Genomic DNA, 27,288 nt, shown 5'->3' with positions numbered 1-27,288 from the left:
TGTGTTTTTTTCTGTGAGAACTGCATATGGGGATTTTTGTACAGGATTAATTTCCACTGTCACCAGCAGGGGGCGCACGGTGGATTCAGAAAGATCAGTTTGATGGAGGAGCTGAACTAAATTGCCTCTGTGAATTGCAGGACTGGATATCAAGATTGGCACAATTCTCCAGAGCAAATAATTGAATTTTGTTTTATTCTGTGTACACTGATGGATAAATAACTCAGCTTTGTCTATGTTCCACTAGTGTTCCTTAGAGACTGACTTTTATGGCCTGATCCAGAGATTATTGCACTAGGCGCAAGGCAGGGGACACCCTGGATGGCACTAAACACCCCAAATCCACAAAACATACAATCCCTTAACTTTAAAAAGTGCTGACGAGGGCTGAAGCAAGCATGGACACGGAGGAACCTTCCGGTGTCTTCAGTGACATTAAGGTTTACCAACTTTAAATTGCTGTGATGGAACCTGAACCAGGTTTTGTTCAGGTCTTCAGTTTCCATGACTTTTATATGCCTTGATCTTTGGCTGACTGATGATGGTTCGAATTTCATGCACATTGACAAGTGCCCTGTGACTGTAAAAGGTTATTGTGTCCAAAATAGAGTGAGGAAACAGAAATTAAGTGTTCAGTGACAGCAGGTGGTTTGTGGAGGATGTGGGTAGATGACTGAAATCCCAGGAGAGCAACCTGTCTTATCACCGTCTGATGGTGTTGCACCCATAAACAGCTTAATTTTTGGACTTTTACGTGTTTAATTCTGAGTGCCATCCTGTCCCAAATCAGGTTGTTCAGTGTTTGATGAAGGTTTGTCTTTTCTTAGTCACTGGGGTGATACAGCACAGAGCAGGACGCAGTAATTTAATTGAGGGTGCTCTGCAATTGTGTCTTTCTTCTTTTGGGAGGGTGGCAGTCACGGCACTCATTAGTGTGACATGCTTAAATGCAGAGGTTCCTAAAGGACCAGCCAAGCTGTTTAATGACAATACAAATGGTCTCCTGGGACTCCTCCCAGGGCCCATGGGAGCATATTCACACACGCAGCTATTTTCCATAGATAAAAATCTGGTCCGTTTCCTATTGTTGTTCAGTTTCCTCTTTTATGAACATGAACTTCAGGGTCTGGCTCAAACTATTATCATATTATTGTTATTATTGGCAGGTTAAGAATTTTTGTTGACTATGGCTGCTGTGTCATTTACTAGTTTTTATGCATGAAACTGGATAAATGCAGGGGTGTGTATATGAATTGCAAATTAAAGTAACAGGTGGAGTGAGAATGTTTGAATCATAACACAGCATTAAAAGCCATTTCTAGAGTATAGAGTCTACTGATGTAAATGAGGAGGATGCTTACATTGGTCCAAAGTGGACTGTGCTGCCCTGTGGGCAAACCTGGACTGTCCATTCAGGTGGGTTATAACACATCTGTCTGCCTCTCACTGTGCATTTCTACAGGAGACGGAATCTTCCAGTCATTGAACTAAGCTTCACTTCATTCTGCATTGCCAAATCAATGTAAAACAAGCAATGTGTATTGTGAGCGTTTAATCCAATAATTACAGACAAATGGAGATGTCAAAGAGGGGCTACTGACTTGCATCACCCACTAAAGGTGTGCTGTGAAAAATGGTCACTTCTTCGCAGAAATGTGTCGTCGTGTTTAGGAACTGCTTCTTCATTGGTGGTTCCCTACTTCCTCCTCGGCGAGCCATTAACTCTCCCCGCAGATCCTGTTCTGCTGACCCGCCCGTCCCACGGCAAAATAACAATCTCAAATCTACATACGCTAACCCACAGTCGCAGGGTTCTAAGATAAACACCTGCGCTTCGGCATCGAATTACATTTTTGGAACTCGGAGCTTCCTTGCGGCCAAGGCGCCACAATCGCCTGGCATTAAAAATAAATATTCTTCCAGAAATTAGTTGCCTTTTCAGAGGCCATTATGAGTTTCTGGCTACGGTTGGTTAAATCTCATAATACAACAGAGGCCCTGGATATCAGTGAAGTAATGTAGGTCACCTTCTACGCGGTCTGCTGTGATGAAATAATAAAGAAAAAATTTTAAAAATCTGATGCAGTGATGAAAGCTGTGAATGTTTCTGGGAAAACCTGAATGGTAAGGGAGGGGTGTGGCACGGTGATTGATTCGTGCCACCCTTTCAAGCCTGTCCTCTTTTTGGGAGCAAAAATGATGACATACAGAAACCCTGTCAGATGATCCTGTGCTTCATTTTTTTGTCCTTTTCTGCACTTACTCTTGTTTGAAATCCTCTTTGTGTGGTCGTCGTCTCAGCACATGCTATCTGAGTGTGCATTTTCACAGTGGTGTGTGGCAGCTTTGGGTCTCTGGGGTTGCCAGGTTGTGCTGTGTGATACTGTCCCCTTTGGCCTTATCTCTACGCTGCCCAGTGTGAAAGTCACCCTGCCTTAGGGTCTCCCTGCACATCCGGTGCACTTGAGTCACAGCTAGGGCAGCTTGCAGGCAATGCATGCAGAGAATGCGTGGCAACAGAGGGAGGCCGAGGGGGGATGAGAGGGATGAGGAGAGGAGAAGAGTGGAGGGGACCAGCAGGGCTGTGAATCAGACCTCTAGTGATGGCCTGTGTTGAACAGTGTCATACCCACTCACTGAATCAGAGGTGAGGAACCTCATCCATGGAGAGCCGGTGTGGGTTTTTGGTATGACCTCTCAGTCACCCTTTTAGGCTGGGGGTGTCTGATGGGCACCTTGAAAAGTCCCTCGAGTTTGGAGGACTGGGCTTGACGGGCAGGTTGAAGGCCAGATAGACCCTTGATCCGGAAACTTCTTGCCTCAGTAGCTTAATTTGAATAATTATTTCCACATCTTAAACAACATTTGATAATACTGGGACATGGTGCACGTCTGCCTCTTTTGTCCCAGGAACAGGTTAGCTGATTCTTACAGTGTCTGCTGCAGAGTATTCTGAGAAGGTAGGCCGTGTTGAGTGTTAGGTCATGGCCGAGCTGAAGATGCTCGCAGGCACACTTCTCCTGTTGGTTTGAGTAGACCTGTGAGACAGGCTGTGGGTGTGCTCACCTGTGTTCATAATCCCTCGTTTGTATAAGTGTGGGTGTAGCTTGCAACGTACCACATGATCTCCAGGTGATGGTGGACAACAGTTATCTGCTGCAATCTTCTGCTAAAGGTCCAAGGCCAATAAAAGGTAAACGGACTGCATTTATATCGTGCTTTTCTACTCTTACGAGTGCTCAAAGTGCTTCACATTTCATGCCTCATATTCACCCATCCACACACACGAATGGCAGAGGCTGCTATTCAGGGAGCCAACCTTCACACCGGGCGCAAATTGTGGTTCAGTGTTTTGCGCAAGGACACTTTGATGGGGTCAGGAGGAACCAGGGCTCGAACCTGCAACCCTCCGGTTGCCGAACAATAGCACTACCTCCTGCACCACCATCTTCCCCGAATGCTATGCCCTATCTCCATTCAGATACCATCCCAGTTCATGATGTCCTGCACTTGAACTTGAGCCCCTCACTCCAGTTCTTCTTTGTTTTGGCCCATCTTCCGCTTGTCACACGCTCGTTCTCCTGCTGCAATGGCGTCACATGTGACGTGACTTTGTGATCCAGAATCGCCTCCCATAATCTTCCACCGCTGTAGCCAAAAAGAGGAAGGAGGTCAATTTTATCTGGCTTTCCTGTTGAAATTTTTGTTGCATAAGGCATTTGGGGAAGTTGGGCACTTCCTTTGCTGGCCTACGAACGGGGACGGATGCGCACGCCATCGCAGGTGCTCGGGGCACCCGCATCAGTCACGTTTATAAGTGCAGTACAGATGGGGAGGTGAAGACACACCTGTTTAGCTCATGCACATCTGGGTGTTTTACTGGAGCAATTCAGCTTTATAGTCCTTCATTTTTATGTGCAGTGACTGGGTGAGCCCGTTTCTTGGCCTGTGAGGTTGGGTGGGTGCAGTGTGTTTTTTCTTTTTTTGCTTCCCTCCCTTCCGTGTTCCGTGTTCCCTTCCTGCCTGTCTGCTCCTCGCAGTGAACCATTACTCCGCCTGTCCTGTGCACTGGTGCTCGTCACTGGTGCCTTCTGCATTTTACGGTCTCCTCCAGTGAGCCCAGGTGCCATGATATAGAGAAGCGCGCGTGGTCTTCTGCCCCGTCCGTTAGCATCGCCGTCGCTGGGAAGCTGCAGTGGAATGCGGAACGCCGGCTTTTTTGGGAGACGCGTCGTTGCTCAGGTGTGATCCTGCATGCAGAAGGTAAAGGATCTCCTGGTCGATGGTGTGCAGACCTTCGCTTTGTAAAGAACCTACCCAGATGATCCTTTATTAGTGAATGATAACGATGCAAAGCAGGGATCCAGTCCCCCCCCCTCAAAATGCCCACAGACGAGATGATCGTAACGAATTAGACTGCAAGGCTGAATCCTTTTTCAAAACCCCTGCTTTAAACTAGAAAACATGAGTAATTGCAGGTGGGAGGTGGCTTAGTGCATGCAATTAAAGTATCAAGCATGATGCTGACTTTTAGTAGTATTGCACTAGTTCAGTTCCAATAATCAGGTTGCTTGCCCATCCCACACATCAGTCATAATTCAAAACTGTGGAGTTAAAGAGAGAAAGAGATGGAGACTCACTTGGCGAGGAGAACTCACTCTCTATATGCAGTCCTTAAAAAGACTACATCAGGCACCCAACAAGCACGGAACCAACACAGGAAATACAAGATTGTCAGATGCTGAACTGTAAGATGCACAGACGGTAGGAGATTTACACAAAATAAATATAGGCAAGGATTGGACAGGGTGCACACGAGACATGGGCAAACACACACGTGACAATAGGGAAATGTAACCATTAACATTAACAACAACACAACAAGGGCTATTTCCAATTGCACGCAAAGCATGCTGGGACATGCGCCCCACTAGTACTGCAATATATATCATTTTATGCCTACAGTAACAACCAAGTTGGGCCAAGGGACACATCTTAACAATCAAACTTTATTGTCATAAATAAAGGTCACACTGTAGATTTTCAACAATCTTTAAGTTATTATTCTTCATTGTAGTTGCATCTGTATTACAATGACCAAGCAGTAGCAGGCACACTGGTTTCCATTACTTTGTTTGTGTTGGCCTCAGCTGAGGACCCAAATAGGTTGGGTTTGCCCTGGGCTCCACCCCTCCTCAGAGACAGGCCTGGTAAAGTGCTCTGGAGGACTTCATAGAATTTCTCCTTTGTCTTGCAAGATGAAGTTCAGGCAGACGATGGGTCAAGTTTGCAATAAACATTTCTGAACTGTGGATGGCACCCCGCGACCCAGTAGGATAAGCGGTTTGGAAAATGGATGGATGGATGGATGGTATGTGTAATTCACATGCCAAATTAAAAAATGCTGATGCACAGGACATTTGGTGAATTAAAACAGAATGACTCATACATGCTTTCTTAGATACGAATCATTTCAGAAAAAAACAAAAGCTGCCTCGCTCTCAGAAGTATTCTACTTTTTTTGTACGGGGCATAACATTTAAGTATCAGCTGCACAAATACTAAAGAAATGAAATTTTTACTCTTTTGCTTCCATCCAACCAAATTACGTATCTCTACAGATCTACATTATTTGCACCCTTGCAAGATTTGAGACACAAAATTATAAACTGTAAAATCACTTTGAGCACAGTGTTCATAAAGAGTGTTGTGATAATACGATAACACACAAAATACTGAATCACGCTCACCTGAAGCCGTTTTTTTGTCCAGCATGAAAAATCCTTTATGCAAGGGAACTTAAAGCTGACAAATGGAGTCTATATATCAGGAAAGGAGACAATTTGCATCAATTTTGCGTATGACACATGATTTCCGCACTTGTCCCAGAAGACTCACAGAAAATCATTGCCACATTGTGGTATTTAAGGTGTCACATGGTGTAAACTGACGATGCATCTCTCAGTGAGCACATTTTTGCTAATGAAAATTACTAATAACCACAACTGGGACATTCTCGTCTCAAAAACAAATCAATTATTATATATTTTTTTTAAATCAAGAAACACCGTGGTAATATGCAAGTATTACAGCTTCTCTTATTGAAGAGAGTGTCTGTTTGAGGAATAATCCATTTATGTTCAATTCTTCACATTCTTCATTTTTTTATATATGTAAAAACGTGTCAATAAAGTGCCTTAGGAAAGTTCCATGGCTTCATGACGCACCTGAGAATGTAAAACCTTGTTTCTGTAGTAGAAATTTGTATTAGACATTTCAAAGTCAAATCAGTAATTTGTATGTAGGTGTGTATTGAGGAGGTTTTCTTTATAATTGCTCAGTTGATTTACTTGAGCAAGCAGCTTTTTGACTGAATGTTATTTTTATCCATAGCAAAGTTTATCCAAGCAAAGTCTATCAAAAACGTACAAATTTTTTGGTGAATAGTTTGACTCATGAAATCCCATGTGTACTAGAGTAACAGTTAACAGCAGCCAAGCTAACAAGATAATAGAGAAAACAGATTAAAAAAAATCACAGAGGATTCAAAACTAACAGGAATAAACAAAACAAACCAGTGAAAAGTGCCATATAAAATCATTTTACTTATTGCTTACTATAAGACATTATAGTAAAGGGGCAGTGGGACTCGTGAGCCTTGTATATAGCCCTGTGTATGTCCTGTAAATAGCCCTTGTATCTGTTAGTGTGATTACTTGTGCTCCTGACTGTCGTGTGAGCCATTAGCTGTGTCGTATGTGTGATCCTGATGTGCTTTAGGGTTGTGTAATTACCCCCCTGTGTGCCTTAGTGTCCTTAGTGTAGCCTCCCTGTGTGCTGTGCCATTGTGTGCTGCTGTATTGCTGTTTGAGTGTGACCCTTTTAAGGACTTCATTAAAATAGTGACTTTGTTTAATTCCACTTCTCCACGTGTTTGTTCACCATCACCATCGCAGTGCCTCGGTCTGCCTGGTGCCACAATAATAATTATCCCGGTGCAATGCAAAATTAAAAGAAAATACAATTGTTGTTTTTGAAATTTTTCAGTACGCAAGGCAAAACTAAAAGTAATTGATGAATCCGGATTAGCTACATTTTCTTAAAATATGCTTCCTCGCTTGGTTTTGTCCATCAAAAATCTTTGGTCTGAACTCTAGAGGTGCTCACAGTATTATCTTGCGGTTTTCCATATAATCCGAACTTGGAAGGTTTCCACATTCGTTGTTTGTCACCTGATTTCACACACTGATTAAATAAAACGAACGAACGAAATCAAAACAAATTTAAGCTGTGCGAGCACAATAAACGTTATCACTATAAAGGGTTCCATTGTTCATTTACAGCTAGACAGGTTTAGAAAAATCGTTAAAGGCAACTTGCCACTGAACACCCCACTCTACAAAGGCAGTGGTGTTAAACTGAAAGGGCTATATTAAAAACCAATGAGTTTGCGGGTCGACTAAAGCTTACTTAGTTAAAAACAGTAAGACCCAGATTTTGCAGTTATTTGGTTGAAATCTTTACTATATGTAAATAATATTTACAAATGTGAGCTCTGTGGTAAACACTATTCCCAAATTAAATCTAATGCTTCCACTGGGCTGAAACGATTATTCATCTGCTTTTATCTGAAATTGTCCACTGGATCCTTCATTTAAATGAGAAGTAGGAAGGTGCGGGATGAGGACAGGTACAGTGTAGGTGCACACAGGGTGATTCCTACTTCCCAGGTAAGGCTGGATTCAGTGTGTGCCATTCGGGTACATAATTTTCGGTTTGCACAGTGTAACAAATGAATGCATTTCTTTACACAGGCAGAGCCTGAATTCACAAGTAGATGTTAAACACAAAAAACACAGGTTTCGGTTAATGCTGGTTACGGTCAATCATAATGGGTGGTTTAAAAACATTTAGGTTTCTCAATAAATTACACCAGCACTGGAAAGAGAGAGAGTAGATGATTAGACCAAGACTGTCTGTCAGGTCTGTTATATATGCTGCTGGAAACACATCCAGCATGCTAACTGTTACGTGGGGCATGATGAAGGAGTCATGACGCACTTGGCAACTCCAACAAACCAGGGTTTTATTACCAAAATTGGCATATAGGGTGAATCAGCATTTAAAGGGACCACAAGGGGTTAAAACTAAACTAAGGTCGGGAGCAACACCAGGAAGAATAATACCAAAGGAAAGGAGGAAGACAAGATGCTACAATAACTAACATGGGGTAACCACAACTAATAATCACACAGCAACATAGGGAAACAGCCACAATGAACCACTAGAACCACCTGTAACATGAGCAGGCACTTAAATATACTACTAACAAGATGCAACACAGGACATAGGAGAACCATAATGAAATCAACCAATCACAAGGTCTCAAGGCAACAAGGACAAGGTGGGCTATATTACCATTAACAGGTACTAGAGACTAGGAAACAATAAGAATTACTGAGGGCTATCAACACTAAGAGAGATCAAGGAACAAGTAAAAAGTAACTAAACAAGGCACAAGCAGGGTAACCATTAACATTGACACAAAAGCAAATAACAGACAGGGGCACACAACCAGGGAACAAGAATGGAGACCATGACAGATTAGTGGATTCGAAAGATAAAGGCAGGAATGGGACTTAGCAGGACAACAGGGCAGGAAACAGAGAGGGGTAGTATGCTAGGAGGGGCAGAACCAGACTGGAGTTAATGGGACATTGGCGTTTTAACCGAGTGGGGGGCAAGACATAGACAGACAGGGAAAGTGGACTGCCAAGGGCATAGATGGGTGATCAGCTGGGCTGAGGGGCGGTACGACAACAGTTGGTGAGGGCAGGGCAGTGACATACGGAGACAAGACAGTATAAACAGAGGTAGAGATTACAGTCTGGCGGCTCCTTCTGGGCTGAGTTCTGCAGGCTTGGGACGAGCAGTGGGCCTTCCTGGGCCAGGGTCTGGAGGATCAGGACAAGCGGGTGCACCCAGCTTCTTCTGCTTCCTCCTCTTGGGATAGGGGCCAGACGTGCCACTCACAGAGGATGGGGAAAACCCCTTGTTCTCCTGGAACAGCTGTGACTCACGACTGTGGCTGGACGATGATCTCCCCTGGGCTGGCGACGTGCTACTGGGGCTGGACGGCAGTCTCTCCTGGGCAGGGATCTGGAGGCATTCTGGGCCAGGCTTAGAAGAGGCAAATAGGCCAGGGGCCTCATGTATAAATGGCACGTATGCACAAAAATGTTGCATACGCCTGCTTCCATGCTTACATCGGGATGTACAAAAACTAAACTTACCATAACACTACTCACCTTTTCATGGCAGCCTCAGAAGATGCATGCACACATTTCTGTTTGGTTTCGTAAACGGGCGGCACCCAACATCAAAGCAGAGCTACCGTTTCTGTATGGTTTTCCTTTCTTTTTTATATTTGCAACCATGGCACAGGCCGTGAAATCGACAAGGAGGTAAAAGTGGCTGTCATTGGATAGGTTCCTTGTTAAAGTCACTCAAAAAGGAGAAGATTCCAGTGAGCCAACAGATAGCAGTGATTCCGTTAGTTACAGTGAAAGTCGTCCTACAAAATAACCCTCCTCTCTCTCGTCTCCCTCACACATACATTTGTTTTATGTATTTTTACTTTATATTTTGTGTTAATCATTTTTATATGGATATTTTTGGGTTGTGGAACGAATCACCTGAATTTCCATTATTTCTAATAGGAAATTTCTAATTTGCTTTGATATACGAGTGCTTTGGATTCTGGAACGAATTATGGTAACAATCACTGTGTCCTACATCCATATATTGTAGCTGCAGATCCAGTGTAGGGTCACTCTGACCTGGATCACATCCCAGGAAGCATAGGGTACTGGGCAGGAATGTAAAAAATATAATGTTTTTAAAATGAATTTTGGTGATAAATATCCAAATCATCCACACATTCACAGCAGAAAAAGAATATTTTGCAGGTGAACACAAATTCAGCTTATGAAGAGCAAGAAGTTCAGTAAAACGTGCTGTAAGAATGGTGCCGTCCTTCTGATGAGACATAAAACTGAGTTCCTTATTCTCAGAGACCCTAAATAAAGTCTCCTGGGCATCTTTCAGAAGAGTAGGGGTGGTACCCTGATGCCCTGGCTAAACCTGCGCACTGTGGCCCTATCAGATCTGGCCTCCTAATCATCCCCCATATCTGATTGGTGAATTCTCTCCTGCCCCTTCACCACCTTAGCTACTGTGTGGCGACTGTACTGGTGCAGAATGGCTGCCGTCACATCATCCATGTGGGGGCTACACAGTGGTGGTGGTTGAAGTGACTCCCCATTGCTTCTGTAAGGCACTTTGGGTGTCCTGAAAAGCACCATATAAATTTAACTCCGGTTCATTCATTTAATTAAAACTAATGAAATAGGTAGGGTGCAGTGGTTAACACTGTTGCCTCACACCTCTGGGACCCAAGTTCGAGTCTCCGCCTGGGTCACATGTGTGTGGAGTTTGCATGTTCTCCACATGTCGTCGTGGGGTTTCCTCCGGGTACTCCGGTTTCCCCCCACAGTCCAAAAAGATGCTGAGGCTAGTTGGAGTTGCTATAATTGCCCGTAGGAGTGCATGAGTGAGTGAATGGTGTGTGAGTGTGCCCTGCGATGGGCTGGCCCCCCATCCTGGGTTGTTCCCTGCCTCGTGCCCATGGCTTCCGGGATAGGCTCCGGGCCCCCCCGCGACCCAGGATTAGCAAGTTGGAAAATGGATGGATGTATGGATGAGGAAAAGGGGATTAAATTTGTGTTAATAAAAACTGTGACCCCACAGCGTGAATGAGCACAATGGTTTGCCTTCCCATTGCCATGGAAACAGATGCATCACATGAATTTGCATGAAAGACACGGACGAGCTGGGCATGACAGTTTGTTCACCATTAATGACTCATGACACATATTTTATCTCAAGTAACGACTATATCATGATCTGTACTTCATTAGTAACTGAGTTACTACTAAGTATTTGTCTTCCCTCAAGTAAAGTGTTACCCCTTCATTTTGAATGCATTTGTTTTGCTTGTTTGCCTGGTACGTTTGTATCTATGACTGACGTAATCAATATAAAACATCACTGAACGGTTAAACTCGCTTTATAAACATGTCATTTTAAAAGGCATTTAAGGACCATGGAAAGATCTGCCTTCTTTAATGGCATCATTTTGAATATGAAAAGTTTCATGTTTCCTCTGCGGTTATGATGTCAGTCAGAAGATACTTTGCATTTCAGCTCATGCCTCAGTGCTCTGGGGGGGTTTATATTCCAGGAGGTTTAACACTTCATGACTGACAGCTGCCCTTCATCACAACAGACTCCAAACAAACATGACTTTGATCAGCCTCAGCATCTTGCTCTTCATCCTCACTCACGGTAAAACAGAACAAGCTTCTCTGTTTTGCAACACATTCCTTGATGAGTTGTGAAAAATTAGACAGCGATATCTAGCTGTCACTTAGTCTTGTATGTTAATTCAACTTTAAATATGTTTTTATTTTGTATTTCTTTTCAGAATCCAGAGGACAAGTGACTGTGACTCAGACTCCAGAGCTGATATCAGCTTCCTCAGGACAGACACTCACTATAAACTGTAAAATCAGCAGCTCTGTGTATACTGACAGCCATGGCCCCCGCATGGCCTGGTACCAGCAGAAACCTGGAGAAGCTACTAAACTCCTGATCTATTATACAAGTAACCTTAACTCCGGGATTCCATCTCGAATCACTGGCAGTGGATCTAGTACTGACTTCACTCTGACCATCAGTGGAGTCCAGGCTGAAGATGCAGGAGATTATTACTGTCAGAGTTACCATAGTGGTGGTGTGTTCACACAGTGATACAGAGCCGTACAAAAACCTCCCTCAGTCAGACTGCACAGTGACTGCACTGCTGCAGCAGGGACTCACTGCAGGTGCTGAGGGGCAAGAAATTTACTTTAGGCCATTGAAGTGATTCATACATTTCACAGAACCAGTTGCACCAGTAAAATAAGTGTTTACACCCTTATGGTGCTGCTAATGTCTACAATAGAATTCAATAGTATTTGGTATATTTACATATAGTATATATTTTAGCCTTGTGCCCATAGCTTCCGGAATAGGCTTCAGTCCCCCAACAATCCTGAATAGGCCAGTGGGTACAGAATATAGATGAATGGAGGGAATATAATTAATATTAAAAATTAAAAATAAATCGTGTGAAGGGGGAGGCACCTCAGTGTATAGCACTGTTACAGCTGCAGGGTTGGGGTTCCTATTCTGCCTCATGTCTTTGTGGGGGGGGGGGGGGGAGGAGTTTGCTTGCTCCCCCCATGCTGAGTTTCCTCTGGGGGCTGCAGTTTCCTCAGCCACCCAAAGACATGCAGTTTAGCTCCTCTGCTTCTGTAACCTGCATGTAGTGTTTCAGTGAGAGTGTATATACAGGGATGTACCCCCCCGGGTCCACTTATGCCTGGGATGGCCTCCAAACCCCCCAAACCCCTCTCCCCCCACCCCTGTCAGTGACCATTTGCTGAAAAGATGGACTGAAAGATGGACGGATGGATTTTATAGGGAAGAATATTTTCACACTTCAATTTATTTGCATGTCAAGATGAGCAAATTCTGTTGTTTAAATAATCTACCTGTTAGAAGATTTAAGACAAATACCACATTTTTGTATGTAGACCTGACTCACGTACAGATACCGAGTGCTGCTCTACCTCCCTGTTTTCTCCAGAGTACCGGAGTTTCCTCCCGTTTGCCGCCCTGTGAGTGTGTTTCCCGACCCTCACTCAGTGTGAGTGTGTTTCCCGACCCTCACTCGGTGTGAGTGTGTTTCCTGACCCCCACTCGGTGTGAGTGTGTTTCCTGACCCCCACTCGGTGTGAGTGTGTTTCCCGACCCCCAATCGGTGTGAGTGTGTTTCCTGACCCCCACTCGGTGTGAGTGTGTTTCCCGACCCTCACTCGGTGTGAGTGTGTTTCCTGACCCCCATTCGGTGTGAGTGTGTTTCCTGACCCCCTCTAGGTGTGAGTGTGTTTCCCGACCCTCACTCGGTGTGAGTGTGTTTCCTGATCCCCATTCGGTGTGAGTGTGTTTCCCGACCCCAACTCGGTGTGAGTGTGTTTCCCGACCCCCATTCAGTGTGAGTGTGTTTCCCGACCCTCACTTGATGTGAGTGTGTTTCCCGACCCCCATTCGGTGTGAGTGTGTTTCCCGACCCTCACTTGATGTGAGTGTGTTTCCCGACCCTCACTTGATGTGAGTGTGTTTCCCGACCCCCATTCGGTGTGAGTGTGTTTCCCGACCCTCACTTGATGTGAGTGTGTTTCCCGACCCTCACTCGGTGTGAGTGTGTTTCCCGACCCCCACTCGGTGTGAGTGTGTTTCCCGACCCCCATTCAGTGTGAGTGTGTTTCCCGACCCTCACTTGATGTGAGTGTGTTTCCCGACCCCCATTCGGTGTGAGTGTGTTTCCCGACCCTCACTTGATGTGAGTGTGTTTCCCGACCCCCACTCGGTGTGAGTGTGTTTCCCGACCCTCACTCGGTGTGAGTGTGTTTCCTGACCCCCACTCGGTGTGAGTGTGTTTCCTGACCCCCACTCGGTGTGAGTGTGTTTCCCGACCCCCAATCGGTGTGAGTGTGTTTCCTGACCCCCACTCGGTGTGAGTGTGTTTCCCGACCCTCACTCGGTGTGAGTGTGTTTCCCGACCCCCATTCGGTGTGAGTGTGTTTCCCGAACCCCATTCGGTGTGAGTGTGTTTCCCGACCCCCACTCGGTGTGAGTGTGTTTCCTGACCCCCACTCGGTGTGAGTGTGTTTCCCGACCCCCAATCGGTGTGAGTGTGTTTCCCCGACCCCCACTCGGTGTGAGTGTGTTTCCTGACCCCCACTCGGTGTGAGTGTGTTTCCCGACCCTCACTCGGTGTGAGCGTGTTTCCCGACCCTCACTCGGTGTGAGCGTGTTTCCCGACCCCCACTCGATGTGAGTATGTTTCCCGACCCCCACTCGGTGTGAGTGTGTTTCCCGACCCCATCTCGGTGTGAGTGTGTTTCCTGACCCTCACTCGGTGTGAGTGTGTTTCCTGATCCCCATTCGGTGTGAGTGTGTTTCCCGACCCCAACTCGGTGTGAGTGTGTTTCCCGACCCCCACTCGGAGTGAATTTGTTTTCTGACCCCCTCTAGGTGTGAGTGTGTTTCCCGACCCTCACTCGGTGTGAGTGTGTTTCCTGATCCCCATTCGGTGTGAGTGTGTTTCCCGACCCCAACTCGGTGTGAGTGTGTTTCCCGACCCCCACTCGGAGTGAGTGTGTTTTCTGACCCCCTCTAGGTGTGAGTGTGTTTCCCGACCCCCACTCGGTGTGAGTGTGTTTCCCGACCCCCATTCGGTGTGAGTGTGTTTCCTGACCCCCACTCGGTGTGAGTGTGTTTCCTGACCCCCACTCGGTGTGAGTGTGTTTCCCGACCCTCACTCGGTGTGAGTGTGTTTCCCGACCCCCACTCGGTGTGAGTGTGTTTCCCGACCCCCATTCAGTGTGAGTGTGTTTCCCGACCCTCACTTGATGTGAGTGTGTTTCCCGACCCCCATTCGGTGTGAGTGTGTTTCCCGACCCTCACTTGATGTGAGTGTGTTTCCCGACCCTCACTTGATGTGAGTGTGTTTCCCGACCCCCATTCGGTGTGAGTGTGTTTCCCGACCCTCACTTGATGTGAGTGTGTTTCCCGACCCTCACTCGGTGTGAGTGTGTTTCCCGACCCCCACTCGGTGTGAGTGTGTTTCCCGACCCCCATTCAGTGTGAGTGTGTTTCCCGACCCTCACTTGATGTGAGTGTGTTTCCCGACCCCCATTCGGTGTGAGTGTGTTTCCCGACCCTCACTTGATGTGAGTGTGTTTCCCGACCCTCACTTGATGTGAGTGTGTTTCCCGACCCCCATTCGGTGTGAGTGTGTTTCCCGACCCTCACTTGATGTGAGTGTGTTTCCCGACCCTCACTCGGTGTGAGTGTGTTTCCCGACCCCCACTCGGTGTGAGTGTGTTTCCCGACCCCCATTCAGTGTGAGTGTGTTTCCCGACCCTCACTTGATGTGAGTGTGTTTCCCGACCCCCATTCGGTGTGAGTGTGTTTCCCGACCCTCACTTGATGTGAGTGTGTTTCCCGACCCCCACTCGGTGTGAGTGTGTTTCCCGACCCTCACTCGGTGTGAGTGTGTTTCCTGACCCCCACTCGGTGTGAGTGTGTTTCCTGACCCCCACTCGGTGTGAGTGTGTTTCCCGACCCCCAATCGGTGTGAGTGTGTTTCCTGACCCCCACTCGGTGTGAGTGTGTTTCCCGACCCTCACTCGGTGTGAGTGTGTTTCCTGACCCCCATTCGGTGTGAGTGTGTTTCCCGAACCCCATTCGGTGTGAGTGTGTTTCCCGACCCCCACTCGGTGTGAGTGTGTTTCCTGACCCCCACTCGGTGTGAGTGTGTTTCCCGACCCCCAATCGGTGTGAGTGTGTTTCCCCGACCCCCACTCGGTGTGAGTGTGTTTCCTGACCCCCACTCGGTGTGAGTGTGTTTCCCGACCCTCACTCGGTGTGAGCGTGTTTCCCGACCCTCACTCGGTGTGAGCGTGTTTCCCGACCCCCACTCGATGTGAGTATGTTTCCCGACCCCCACTCGGTGTGAGTGTGTTTCCCGACCCCATCTCGGTGTGAGTGTGTTTCCTGACCCTCACTCGGTGTGAGTGTGTTTCCTGATCCCCATTCGGTGTGAGTGTGTTTCCCGACCCCAACTCGGTGTGAGTGTGTTTCCCGACCCCCACTCGGAGTGAATGTGTTTTCTGACCCCCTCTAGGTGTGAGTGTGTTTCCCGACCCTCACTCGGTGTGAGTGTGTTTCCTGATCCCCATTCGGTGTGAGTGTGTTTCCCGACCCCAACTCGGTGTGAGTGTGTTTCCCGACCCCCACTCGGAGTGAGTGTGTTTTCTGACCCCCTCTAGGTGTGAGTGTGTTTCCCGACCCCCACTCGGTGTGAGTGTGTTTCCCGACCCCCATTCGGTGTGAGTGTGTTTCCTGACCCCCACTCGGTGTGAGTGTGTTTCCTGACCCCCACTCGGTGTGAGTGTGTTTCCCGACCCTCACTCGGTGTGAGTGTGTTTCCCGACCCCCACTCGGTGTGAGTGTGTTTCCCGACCCCCATTCAGTGTGAGTGTGTTTCCCGACCCTCACTTGATGTGAGTGTGTTTCCCGACCCCCATTCGGTGTGAGTGTGTTTCCCGACCCTCACTTGATGTGAGTGTGTTTCCCGACCCTCACTTGATGTGAGTGTGTTTCCCGACCCCCATTCGGTGTGAGTGTGTTTCCCGACCCTCACTTGATGTGAGTGTGTTTCCCGACCCTCACTCGGTGTGAGTGTGTTTCCCGACCCCCACTCGGTGTGAGTGTGTTTCCCGACCCCCATTCAGTGTGAGTGTGTTTCCCGACCCTCACTTGATGTGAGTGTGTTTCCCGACCCCCATTCGGTGTGAGTGTGTTTCCCGACCCTCACTTGATGTGAGTGTGTTTCCCGACCCCCATTCGGTGTGAGTGTGTTTCCCGACCCTCACTTGATGTGAGTGTGTTTCCCGACCCCCATTCGGTGTGAGTGTGTTTCCCGACCCCCACTCGGTGTTAGTGTGTTTCCCGACCCCCATTCGGTGTGAGTGTATTTCCCGACCCTCACTCGATGTGAGTGTGTTTCCCGACCCCCATTCGGTGTGAGTGTGTTTCCCGACCCTCACTCGGTGTGAGTGTGTTTCCCGACCCCCATTCGGTGTGAGTGTGTTTCCCGACCCCCACTCGGTGTGAGTGTGTTTTCTGACCCCCTCTAGGTGTGAGTGTGTTTCCCGACCCCCATTCGGTGTGAGTGTGTTTCCCGACCCCCATTCGGTGTGAGTGTGTTTCCCGACCCCCATTCGGTGTGAGTGTGTTTCCCGACCCCCATTCGGTGTGAGTGTATTTCCCGACCCTCACTCGATGTGAGTGTGTTTCCCGACCCCCATTCGGTGTGAGTGTGTTTCCCGACCCCCACTCGGTGTGAGTGTGTTTTCTGACCCCCTCTAGGTGTGAGTGTGTTTCCCGACCCCCATTCGGTGTGAGTGTGTTTCCCGACCCCCATTTGGTGTGAGTGTGTTTCCCGACCCTCACTCGGTGTGAGTGTGTTTCCCGACCCCCATTCGGTGTGAGTGTGTTTCCCGACCCTCACTTGATGTGAGTGTGTTTCCCGACCCCCTTTCAGTGTGAGTGTGTTTCCCGACCCTCACTTGATGTGAGTGTGTTTCCCGACCCCCATTCAGTGTGAGTGTGTTTCCCGACCCCCATTCGGTGTGAGTGTGTTTCCCGACCCTCACTCGGTGTGAGTGTGTTTTCCGACCCCCATTCGGTGTGAGTGTGTTTCCCGACCCTCATTTGATGTGAGTGAGTTTCCCGACCCCCTTTCAGTGTGTGTGTGTTTCCCGACCCCCACTCGGTGTGAGTGTGTTTCCCGACCCCCTTTCGGTGTGAGTGTATTTCCCGATCCTCACTCGATGTGAGTGTGTTTCCCGACCCCCATTCGGTGTGAGTGTGTTTCCCGACCCCCATTCGGTGTGAGTGTGTTTTCCGACCCCCACTCGGTGTGAGTGTGTTTCCCGACCTCCAATCGGTGTGAGTGTGTTTCCCGACCCCCATTCGGTGTGAGTGTGTTTCCCGACCCCCTTTAGGTGTGAGTGTGTTTCCCGACCCTCACTCGTTGTGAGTGTGTTTCCCGACCCCCATTTGGTGTGAGTGTGTTTCCCGACCCTCACTCGGTGTGAGTGTGTTTCCCGACCCCCACTCGGTGTGAGTGTGTTTCCCGACCCCCATTCGGTGTGAGTGTGTTTCCCAACCCCCACTCGGTGTGAGTGTGTTTCCCGACCCCCATTCGGTGTGAGTGTGTTTCCCGACCCCCACTCGGTGTGAGTGTGTTTCCCGACCTCCAATCGGTGTGAGTGTGTTTCCCGACCCCCATTCGGTGTGAGTGTGTTTCCCGACCCCCTTTAGGTGTGAGTGTGTTTCCCGACCCTCACTCGTTGTGAGTGTGTTTCCCGACCCCCATTTGGTGTGAGTGTGTTTCCCGACCCTCACTCGGTGTGAGTGTGTTTCCCGACCCCCATTTGGTGTGAGTGTGTTTCCCGACCCTCACTCGGTGTGAGTGTGTTTCCCGACCCCCACTCGGTGTGAGTGTGTTTCCCGACCCCCATTCGGTGTGAGTGTGTTTCCCAACCCCCACTCGGTGTGAGTGTGTTTCCCGACCCCCATTCGGTGTGAGTGTGTTTCCCAACCCCCACTCGGTGTGAGTGTGTTTCCCGACCCCTCACTCCGCTTTCTCCTGCCTGCTCATGTCCCGGTCTTTCCCTGTACTACCAGGACGGACCTTTCGGCTTTCCGATCCTGGCTGGTACTTCTGTGCCCCCGGCCACACTGGATGTATGGTGTCTGAGTCACAGCTTTTGATTTTGATTTCGGCCCCCATGTTAACAGAATAGAGCAGCCACACTGCTGGCTGAGACGCGTGTCTCAGGCCTCACAGCAGCTGCGCCTCATCGAGGGCGTCGGAGTGACGCCTATTTATCACGCATGTAAGTGGTTCCCAGCAGAAACAGACACTCGAAAGATCTGTTGACAGTCATACTGACATCATACCAGCAAAATCACATAACTGACACCTTTCACTATAGTTTCAGAGTCTAGGCTGAATATCATAAACATGAAACAATATATTACTTTAACCCAATTGTATTTTATTAAAGGAGAAAGTGAAGGCTACATGTCTGCTATACACAGCACAGCAAAAAGCCAATGTAGGCTATAATTATACTCTGTCATTAAGTTAACAGAACATTAGGTGAAGTACAGTAGTTGGATTCTAGCAGAAGATACAGAATATCATTATTGTGAGGAGTGATTTGTTCACACATTGTTACTGAGCTGGAAGGGAAATATCAGATTTCACCATTAAGACGGCAGATAAATGCTGTGACACATTAATTCCTGAAGTGTTACATTTGGCAGACAGAGGCAAACCAGGACGATTAATGTCGGTACAGGCAGGTGTGTCACTGAGCCGGCGGCCAGCAGCAGTGTGTGGGGGTTTCTGCACAGCGGCAGCCAGTGGCCGGGGCTGGTGGGTAATGACCCCCCACCCAAGCGACCCCCCCTTTCAGATTTTATACCTGTCACTCAGGTGGAAAGATACATTTTAAGAGTAACAGAGGTTTCTTAGCAGTTCATAATTACTATTCCAAATGTTTTTTTCCTACAAAATACAGCAACTACAGTTTTAAATGAATATCAGAGTATAAACACAAATAAAAACCATGTTGTTGTGGGGGGGGGGGGGGTTTATCATTATGAGTGCGTGCGCCAGAGTACTGCGACCTCCTGGTTGGGTACTGGTAGACAAACTGACCTCGGGTGCCTGGCCCAAGACCATCTTCATGATTGGTCCAAGATTGTGTCACTTCCAGTCAATGCCATTCAGCCTTTGTAATGCATCCTCCCTCATGTCCCCTGGTCCCAGTGCATCATGAACCTCAGGATGAACGATACGGGAAAAGGTTCACAACACGATATTTGAGGTTTCTGACATTATGTAGGATATGGGTGGCCAAATTTACCCAGGAAGGGCCATTGTGCATGTGGAATTTTGCTGCAACTCATTAATTAGATTACTAATTAGAGGTCTGATTGGCTGAAGAGATCTCTCACCTGGGTTTGAACAGCTGACCTACAGGTTATCCCAAAAACCTGCAAACACACCGGCCCTTTGCGGATAAGATTGGACACCCCTGATTTAGGAGTTGAAAATTAACTCTATATAGCCAAAAATAATTTATTTAACAACAAAGTCTGGCAAATAAGTTGACGGTGCCTTGAGACACAAAGCAAAGCTGACAAATGTCCTGCTTCTGCTCAATATCATCCCTGTGGAATACAGAACATTTCCCACAGCAGAAGATGAACGTCTGTTCTTGACCAGTTCTTGTTTCCTTCTCTCCTCTTCACTGATGTTTGCTCACTGCAGCACCACCTCGTAGGTCTTGCATGGCCGTCCATGATAGAGCTGATATATGTGGTCCAGGCACTTCAGAAACTATGGCTGAATTTGGCCTGGAATTTGAGGATAAAGAGAAAATGGACAAACTAGAAAAGGATAAACTTCACTACTGCTGAATGCATAGTTGCAGCAGTACTGCAGCAGTAAAGCACAACAAAGAACAACGTTCATTGTTGCTGCACAAACTAGAACAAACAATAGAAGGTGTTTTATTACTTTCTGATCATATTGGTGCCAGTGTCATGCAAGTATTTGAAACTGGCTGGAATGAGAGTAGATTGAGTTCATACAGAGAGCTCTCTGATTCCTTCCATTGATCAAAATGAGATGCAAAAGCTGAGACTAGGTCTCTTGAAACTTAAAGGAGGCTGATATGAGACTCCCCCCTCAGCAGCTGCAGTGAGTCCCTGCTGCAGCAGTGCAGTCACTGTGCAGTCTGACTGAGGGAGGTTTTTCTACGGCTCTGTATCACTGTGTGAACATATTTTTACTACTGATATTATTGTAACTCTAACAGTAATAATCTCCTGCATCTTCAGCCTGGACTCCACTGATGGTCATAGTGAAGTCAGTCCTTGATCCGCTGCCAGTGAATCGAGATGGAGTCCCAGAGTTACGGTTACTTGCATATTAGATCAGGAGTTTAGGAGCTTCTTCAGGTTTCTGCTGGTACCAGGCTAAACGATCATTGTTATATACAGCCAGACTGACTTTACAGCTCACAGTCACAGTCTGTCCATGGAGAACAGCCTTTACTGCAGGAGTCTGAGTCAAAGTGACCTGACCACTGGATTCTGAAAATAAAATAAAATGTAAATGTTAGTAAAAACAAAATTGTGTAGAAACCTTGATTGTGAATGACTCCATATGTAGAAGATCAACTTAAATAATAAGTAATACATGAATTGCTTGTTTGCCTGGTATGTTTCTATCTATGACTGAAGGAATCAATATAAAACATCACTGAACGGTTAAACTCGCTATATAAACATGTCACTCTAAAAGGCATTTATGGACCATGGAAAAATCTGCCTTCTTTAATGGCATCATTTTAAATAAGAAAAGTTTCATGTTTCCTCTGCAGTTATGATGTCAGTCAGAAGATACTTTGCATTTTCAGCTCATGCCTCAGTGCTCTGGGGGGGTTTATATTCCAGGAGGTTTAACACTTCATGACTGACAGCTGCCCTTCATCACAACAGACAAACAAACATGACTTTGATCAGCCTCAGCATCTTGCTCTTCATCCTCACTCACGGTAAAACAGAACAAGGATGACTATTTAGCAACAAATTCCTTGATGAGTTGTGAAAAATTAGACAGTGACATCTTGCTGTCACTTAGTCTTGTATGTTAATTCAACTTTAAATATGTTTTTATTGTGTATTTTTGCTAAAAATTTGAAATAGAGAACTGGAGCTTCCTTGTGTGATTTAATTTTAAATGTTAATTCAGTACTAAACATGTTCTGATTTTGTATCCTTTTCAGAATCTAGAGGACAAGTGACTGTGTCTCAGACTCCAGAGCTGATATCAGCTTCCTCAGGACAGACAGTCACTATTAACTGTAAAATCAGCAGCTCTGTGTATACTGACAGCCATGGCCCCCGCATGGCCTGGTACCAGCAGAAACCTGGAGAAGCTCCTAAGATGCTAATATATCTAGCAAATAGATGTAGCTCTGGGATTCCATCTCGATTCACTGGCAGCGGATCTAGTGCTGACTTCACTCTGACCATCAGTGGAGTCCAGGCTGAAGATGCAGGAGATTATTACTGTCAGAGTCAGCACTACATCAGTAATAGCTGGGTGTTCACACAGTGATACAGAGCCGTACAAAAACCTCCCTCAGTCAGACTGTACAGTGACTGCACTGCTACAGTTGGGACTTACTGCAGGTGCTGCAACCAAAGCTCTATAAAGTTCACTTTCCCGTGTAACATGTTTAAAAGCGAAATTGATTTATCAGAAAATTGCAGGTACTTAGTTTGCTCCTCTAATTTCCTGCCCCTTCAATTGTCCAGCAGGGAACCCAGATTTTCCTCAGATGGGAAGATGGAGCAGATTGTTAGAGACACTGATAGAACAGAAAAGAAACTGAAGATATTTTATGTTCTTTTTAGAATTAAACCCAAGAGAGGATCAAGATCTGATTCCTCCAGTCTGTCCATTTAGCTTAAATTTTAGAAGATAAAACAACAGATGTTACATAAGTACACATGTTCATCATTCATCCATTACACAATAAAACATGTTCATCACTGTGTCCTACATCCAAACATCCATCCATATTATATAACTGCTGATCCAGTGTAGAGTCACTCTGGCCTGGATCACATCCCAGGAAGCAGAGGGCAGGAGACTCTGTGTATAAAATGCCAGTCCATCACAGTGCATAAGGCTTTATTTTTCTTTACTGAAGTTGAATGTAAAAATATGATGTTTTTCAAATTAATTTTGGTGATAAATATCCAAATCATCCACACATTCACAGCATAAAAAGAAGATTTTGCAGGTGAACACAAGTGAATCTTATGAAGAGCAAGAAGTTCAGACTAAGTAAACCATCTGGAGGAGGTTTGGGCCTGGCCAGTACTTGGGTGGGAGACCAACTAGGAAAGCTGGGTCGTCCTTCTGATGAGACATAAAACCGAGGTTCTGATTCTCAGAGATTCTACATAAAATCTCCTGGGCATCTTTCGGAAGAGTAGGGCTGGTACCCTGATGCCCTGGCTAAAATTGCCCACAGTGGACCTATCAGATCTGGCCTCCTAATCATTCCCTATATCTGATTGGTGAATTCTCTCCTGCTCCTTCACCACCTTAGCTACTTTGTGATGACTGTACTGGTGCAGAATGGTTGTCGTCGTATCATAATGAATGAATGAGTATAAATACAAATAAAAACCATGTTGTTGTGGGCGCGCTTTTTATCATTATGAGCGCGTGCCCCGGAGTACTGCGCAATCGCGCAAACGCAAAGTTTAAAGGGAACATTGATCACAAACCACAACAGGGAAAAGCTCAAGGCTGCTGGCTGAGCCACTCAAACACGTGATTCCATTACAACACAATATCGTTTCTATGCAAAGTTTATGAACACATTATGTTTACAAGACACTGGATCAGTTTGAAGGAGATTGTGAAGAAATACCGGAATACCTGGAACTTCGCCAATCTACGGCATTTAACAGAATCAGAGACAGAAAATACTGCTATTTCTGCAAATCGATGCTGGATTTTACAGTCAGAATGAAATATATTGCAGTGATTCTTTATATTATTAATTGTGGGTGTAGGTAGGGAATTAACCGTCCGTTAATATATTTACTGCAACAAGAAATATGGCTGTAGCGCTGGCAGGTTTTTGTACGGCGTGTCAATCAGATTCAATCACTGTGGTGGACTTTCGGCAGCGGGACCAGACTGGGTGTTGGCAGTAAGTATCCAGCTATTAATCTATTATATGCACGTAGAAATATTTTATAAACACTTCACTTTCGTTATTACTGCAAATGATAAAATTTCTTGTTTCCTCGTGGAGATCCATTACTTCAGTAAAAATAAGATCTCAAGTTTCATCAAAAATTACGTCTGTTACGGGTGAAACGCGTTTCACTGTCAATGCCTCAGACTTGGTAGCCCTGTTAACAATATGAATTGGATGAGTCAATGCAAGATATACGTATTTAAACCATCCATTCTATACCCACTTAGGTCAAATATCATATAAGTTGTAATTTGTTAGGCTGATTATTAGTAATATAATATAGTCCTAGAGCTGAAGGCTATAGATTTGATTAGATTGTATAGATATCGAACAGCATTGCTTTACCAACATACTTTATCTGAGTGACAGAAAATACTATTTTTTGACTCATTAGTTTTATACCCATAAACAAATGTTAGGTAGGCCTATATACTTAAAGCGGTTTGTTAGTTGCTGCTGTGAGGTTTTTGTACGGCGGCTGATGCGCCGTGAATCACTGTGGTTAACTTTCGGCGGCGGTACCAGACTGGATGTTGGAAGTAAGTGCGTCTCTCTGTAATATTAATGTTTGGATATTGGTACTAACATCATATCGATATATAGTTTTAACGAGATAAAGTGATTCTGATCTCGTTCGGAGGAAAAAAACAATCAACTCGTTATACCGGTAACACTTTATTTGACCCGGCATATTTGCTTTTCCTTATGTATTAATTAACCACAAACTAAGTCTTAGATACTAATCTCATGTTTGTTCGTCATTAAGGAATCATGACAGATCCAAGCAGTTACTATATTTCGTACTATACCTATTAATTCTCTAAATCTTTATAAACTGCTGAAGGAATAAATAATGATCAACTAACAGAAGTGAAATACTGATCTCATGTTTGTTTATCATTTCTGAATCGTGACATATCATTTATTTAAAGTAGGAACTATATTTGTTAATGATTTGTTCATAATTTGTAATGCAGTGGTAACAGAATTATTACTAAGTATTTATGTAAGTATTACCATTATGATTAATAACGATTATAGTTGTTCTGTAGATACAACTTGGTAGTTTAACATTTGCGATGCATTTTTCATAGTGTGTTCATTAGGATAGTTTGCATTATTTCAACCAGTGTCTAAGTGAGTAAATAAAGGATCATAAATTGAAAATCTTAATCTTAAGATTGAGATCTTAATCTTTATAAACAATGTAGTTATTATATAAAGTTGGATTATTGAAACCAGTTGAACATAATAATCATTGATGCACATTTACATACCTCACATGTGTTTAAAACGTTCATTTGAAAGCCCCACATTAGATTTTACAGAAATGTCTGTCTTATCATATGAAGAAATATTCATGAAGTCATAGACTCAGTCCACTATGTCATACTGCAGTTAGTATATGTTCTTATACAGCACTTAAAGTTTCTCCTTGGACTCTGACCTAAAGTCCCTTTGTTGTCCCCTAGGTAACAGAGCCCCCACCCTGACGGTCCTGCCCCCCTCCAGTGTGGAGGTGTCCAGCAAGAACACGGCCACCCTGATGTGCCTGGCCAACAGGGGCTTCCCCTCCGACTGGAAGCTGAGCTGGAAGGTGGACGGTAGCAGCAAAGTAGTGGAGACGAGCCGCGGGCTCCTGGAGAAGGACGGCCTGTACAGCTGGAGCAGCAGCCTGAGCCTCACTGCGGACGAGTGGAAGAAGGCGGGCTCAGTGGTCTGTGAGGCCAATCAGGGCTCCCAGGCTCCTGTCACTCAAACGCTGACGAGGGCCGACTGTTCAGAGTAGATGAGCTCAGCGTCACCTGTGATGAGCGGCTGATTATTGTGTTTTTACTGTGCTGTGCTACACGCTTCTGATTTACTAATTAAACAGAGAAAATAACTTGCTTTGCTTGATTCCTGAGTGAAAATCATTACTGATGTTTTATTAGTCTTTGTGTCTCCCTGTATTATCTTGTGTGTTTTATACCTGAATGCTGCAGAGATAAATAAATATTTCATTCTGTCTGACAAACTAACTGTCATCAATGTTGCTTATTTTAACAAGCAGAGAGTGATGTCATCATGACCCTGTTGTGAGGACATGATCTTGAACTTTAATTTAAGTTTGAAAAGTTTCATACTGTGCAGTTCCTCTATACTGAGTTTATAAACCATAAATCATTCCTTATAAAACAGATTTGAAAAGAATTCTAATTCAACTCATTTCACATACCATAATTATATAAAAGGGAAAGTATACTTTCTCAAGAAGTATTTTGTCACATTGTATCCAAAATAAAATAAAAAAATTAAACATCAAAGAGAGTCAGTCTTTGTGATCATGTGAGACAACTGCTGCTCTGTGATACGGGCTGAGCCCCCACCTCACTGTAACCCCAGGGGGATTGGGGGACATTTGCCTGCTTTATTCTGGGGGCAGCGAAACCGTCCTGCTCAGTTTATGCAAATATGAGTTTCGCTTCAACGGCTGAGAGTTTAGTTTCAGGGTTTAAAACAGGCTGGACTGGGGCAGCTGTGAGGGGGTGGGACTAACCCAATTTCTGATCAGGGGACAGGAAGCGGAAATATCAGCTACTCACTGGCTACATCAGTATGTTTTAACTTATTTTTTGTAAGATCAGTCCCAGAATGCAGTTCAGTAGTTACCTGCAGCAGGTGTAGTCCCCCCCCATGGACACGCCCACCTCCAGAGGATACTGTTGTTTAATTACGCACCCCTGAAATTCTGTGTATTTTTTAAGCTAAACCAAACCCTAATGTAATCCATGCTTTGTGGATTTTATATCTACTCCTGGTTAGTCGGTTCACTTCTGTGATCTGGATTTGTTTGATCAGTTCTGATTTCCAGTAGAGGTGCAAGTATCAAATATTTTGATATTCGATTTGCCTAATAGTTTTAGGAAGTGCATTATTGAAAAAAAGGCTTCTTTTCAAGACAAAAACTGAAAAGTAGGTACTATTACTGTACTAAAGATAACTGTCAAGCTAACCGAAATAATCTCACAGAACTCGCCGATGCACCTGGACGTTTCTGATTCAAACACACTTCCTTGCACATCCTGCTGTTATGTCACGCCGGTTTATTTGCGCACTTTTCACAACGCATTTAACCAGCTATGTGAAAACCTCCAGGCCGCTCACTGTCTGCGCCATTTCTCACCGCCTTAATTTCCCTGCCTTTTCCTCTCCGTTAGAGGTGACCTGCCACTAGGTGGCACCCCGTGTATATATACTGAACAAAAATATAAACGCAACACTCTTGTTTCTGCTCCCATTTTTCATGAGATGGACTTAAAGACCTACAATTCATTCCAGATACACAATATTACCATTTCTCTCAAACATTTCTCACAAATCAGTCTAAATGTGTGATAGTGAGCACTTCTGCTTTGCTGAGATAATCCATCCCACCTCACAGGTGTGCCACATCAAGATGCTGATCTGACATCATGGGTAGTGCACAGGTGTACCTTATACTGCCCACAATAAAAGGCCACCCTGGAATGTGCAGTTTTTTGCTTTATTGGGGGTCTGGGGACTCAGAACCGGTCAGTATCTGGTGTGACCACCATTTGCCTCATGCAATGCAACACATCTTCTTCGCATAGAGTTTATCAGATTGTCAATTGTGGCCTGTGGAATGTTGGTCCACTCCTCTTCAATGGCTGTGCGAAGT

General features: G+C 45.6%; 1 gene segment (V, D, J or C); it reads left to right on the top strand.

Annotated features, from left to right (window-relative positions):
• The first annotated feature begins 11,326 nt into the window (after nt 1-11,326).
• Nucleotides 11,327-25,623, top strand: LOC125738390 (Ig kappa chain V-III region MOPC 63-like). The segment is given in 4 exon segments: nt 11,327-11,406; nt 21,606-21,929; nt 23,520-23,555; nt 25,079-25,623. Coding segments are annotated over 4 exon segments (723 nt in total).
• Nucleotides 25,624-27,288: the final 1,665 nt, after the last annotated feature.

The sequence above is a fragment of the Brienomyrus brachyistius genome, chromosome 3, assembly GCF_023856365.1.
Source record: "Brienomyrus brachyistius isolate T26 chromosome 3, BBRACH_0.4, whole genome shotgun sequence".
In the NCBI taxonomy this organism is placed as follows: Eukaryota; Metazoa; Chordata; class Actinopteri; order Osteoglossiformes; family Mormyridae; genus Brienomyrus; species Brienomyrus brachyistius.
The sequence above is the reverse complement of the archived record's forward strand: the minus strand, read 5'-3'. Positions and strand labels throughout refer to the sequence as shown.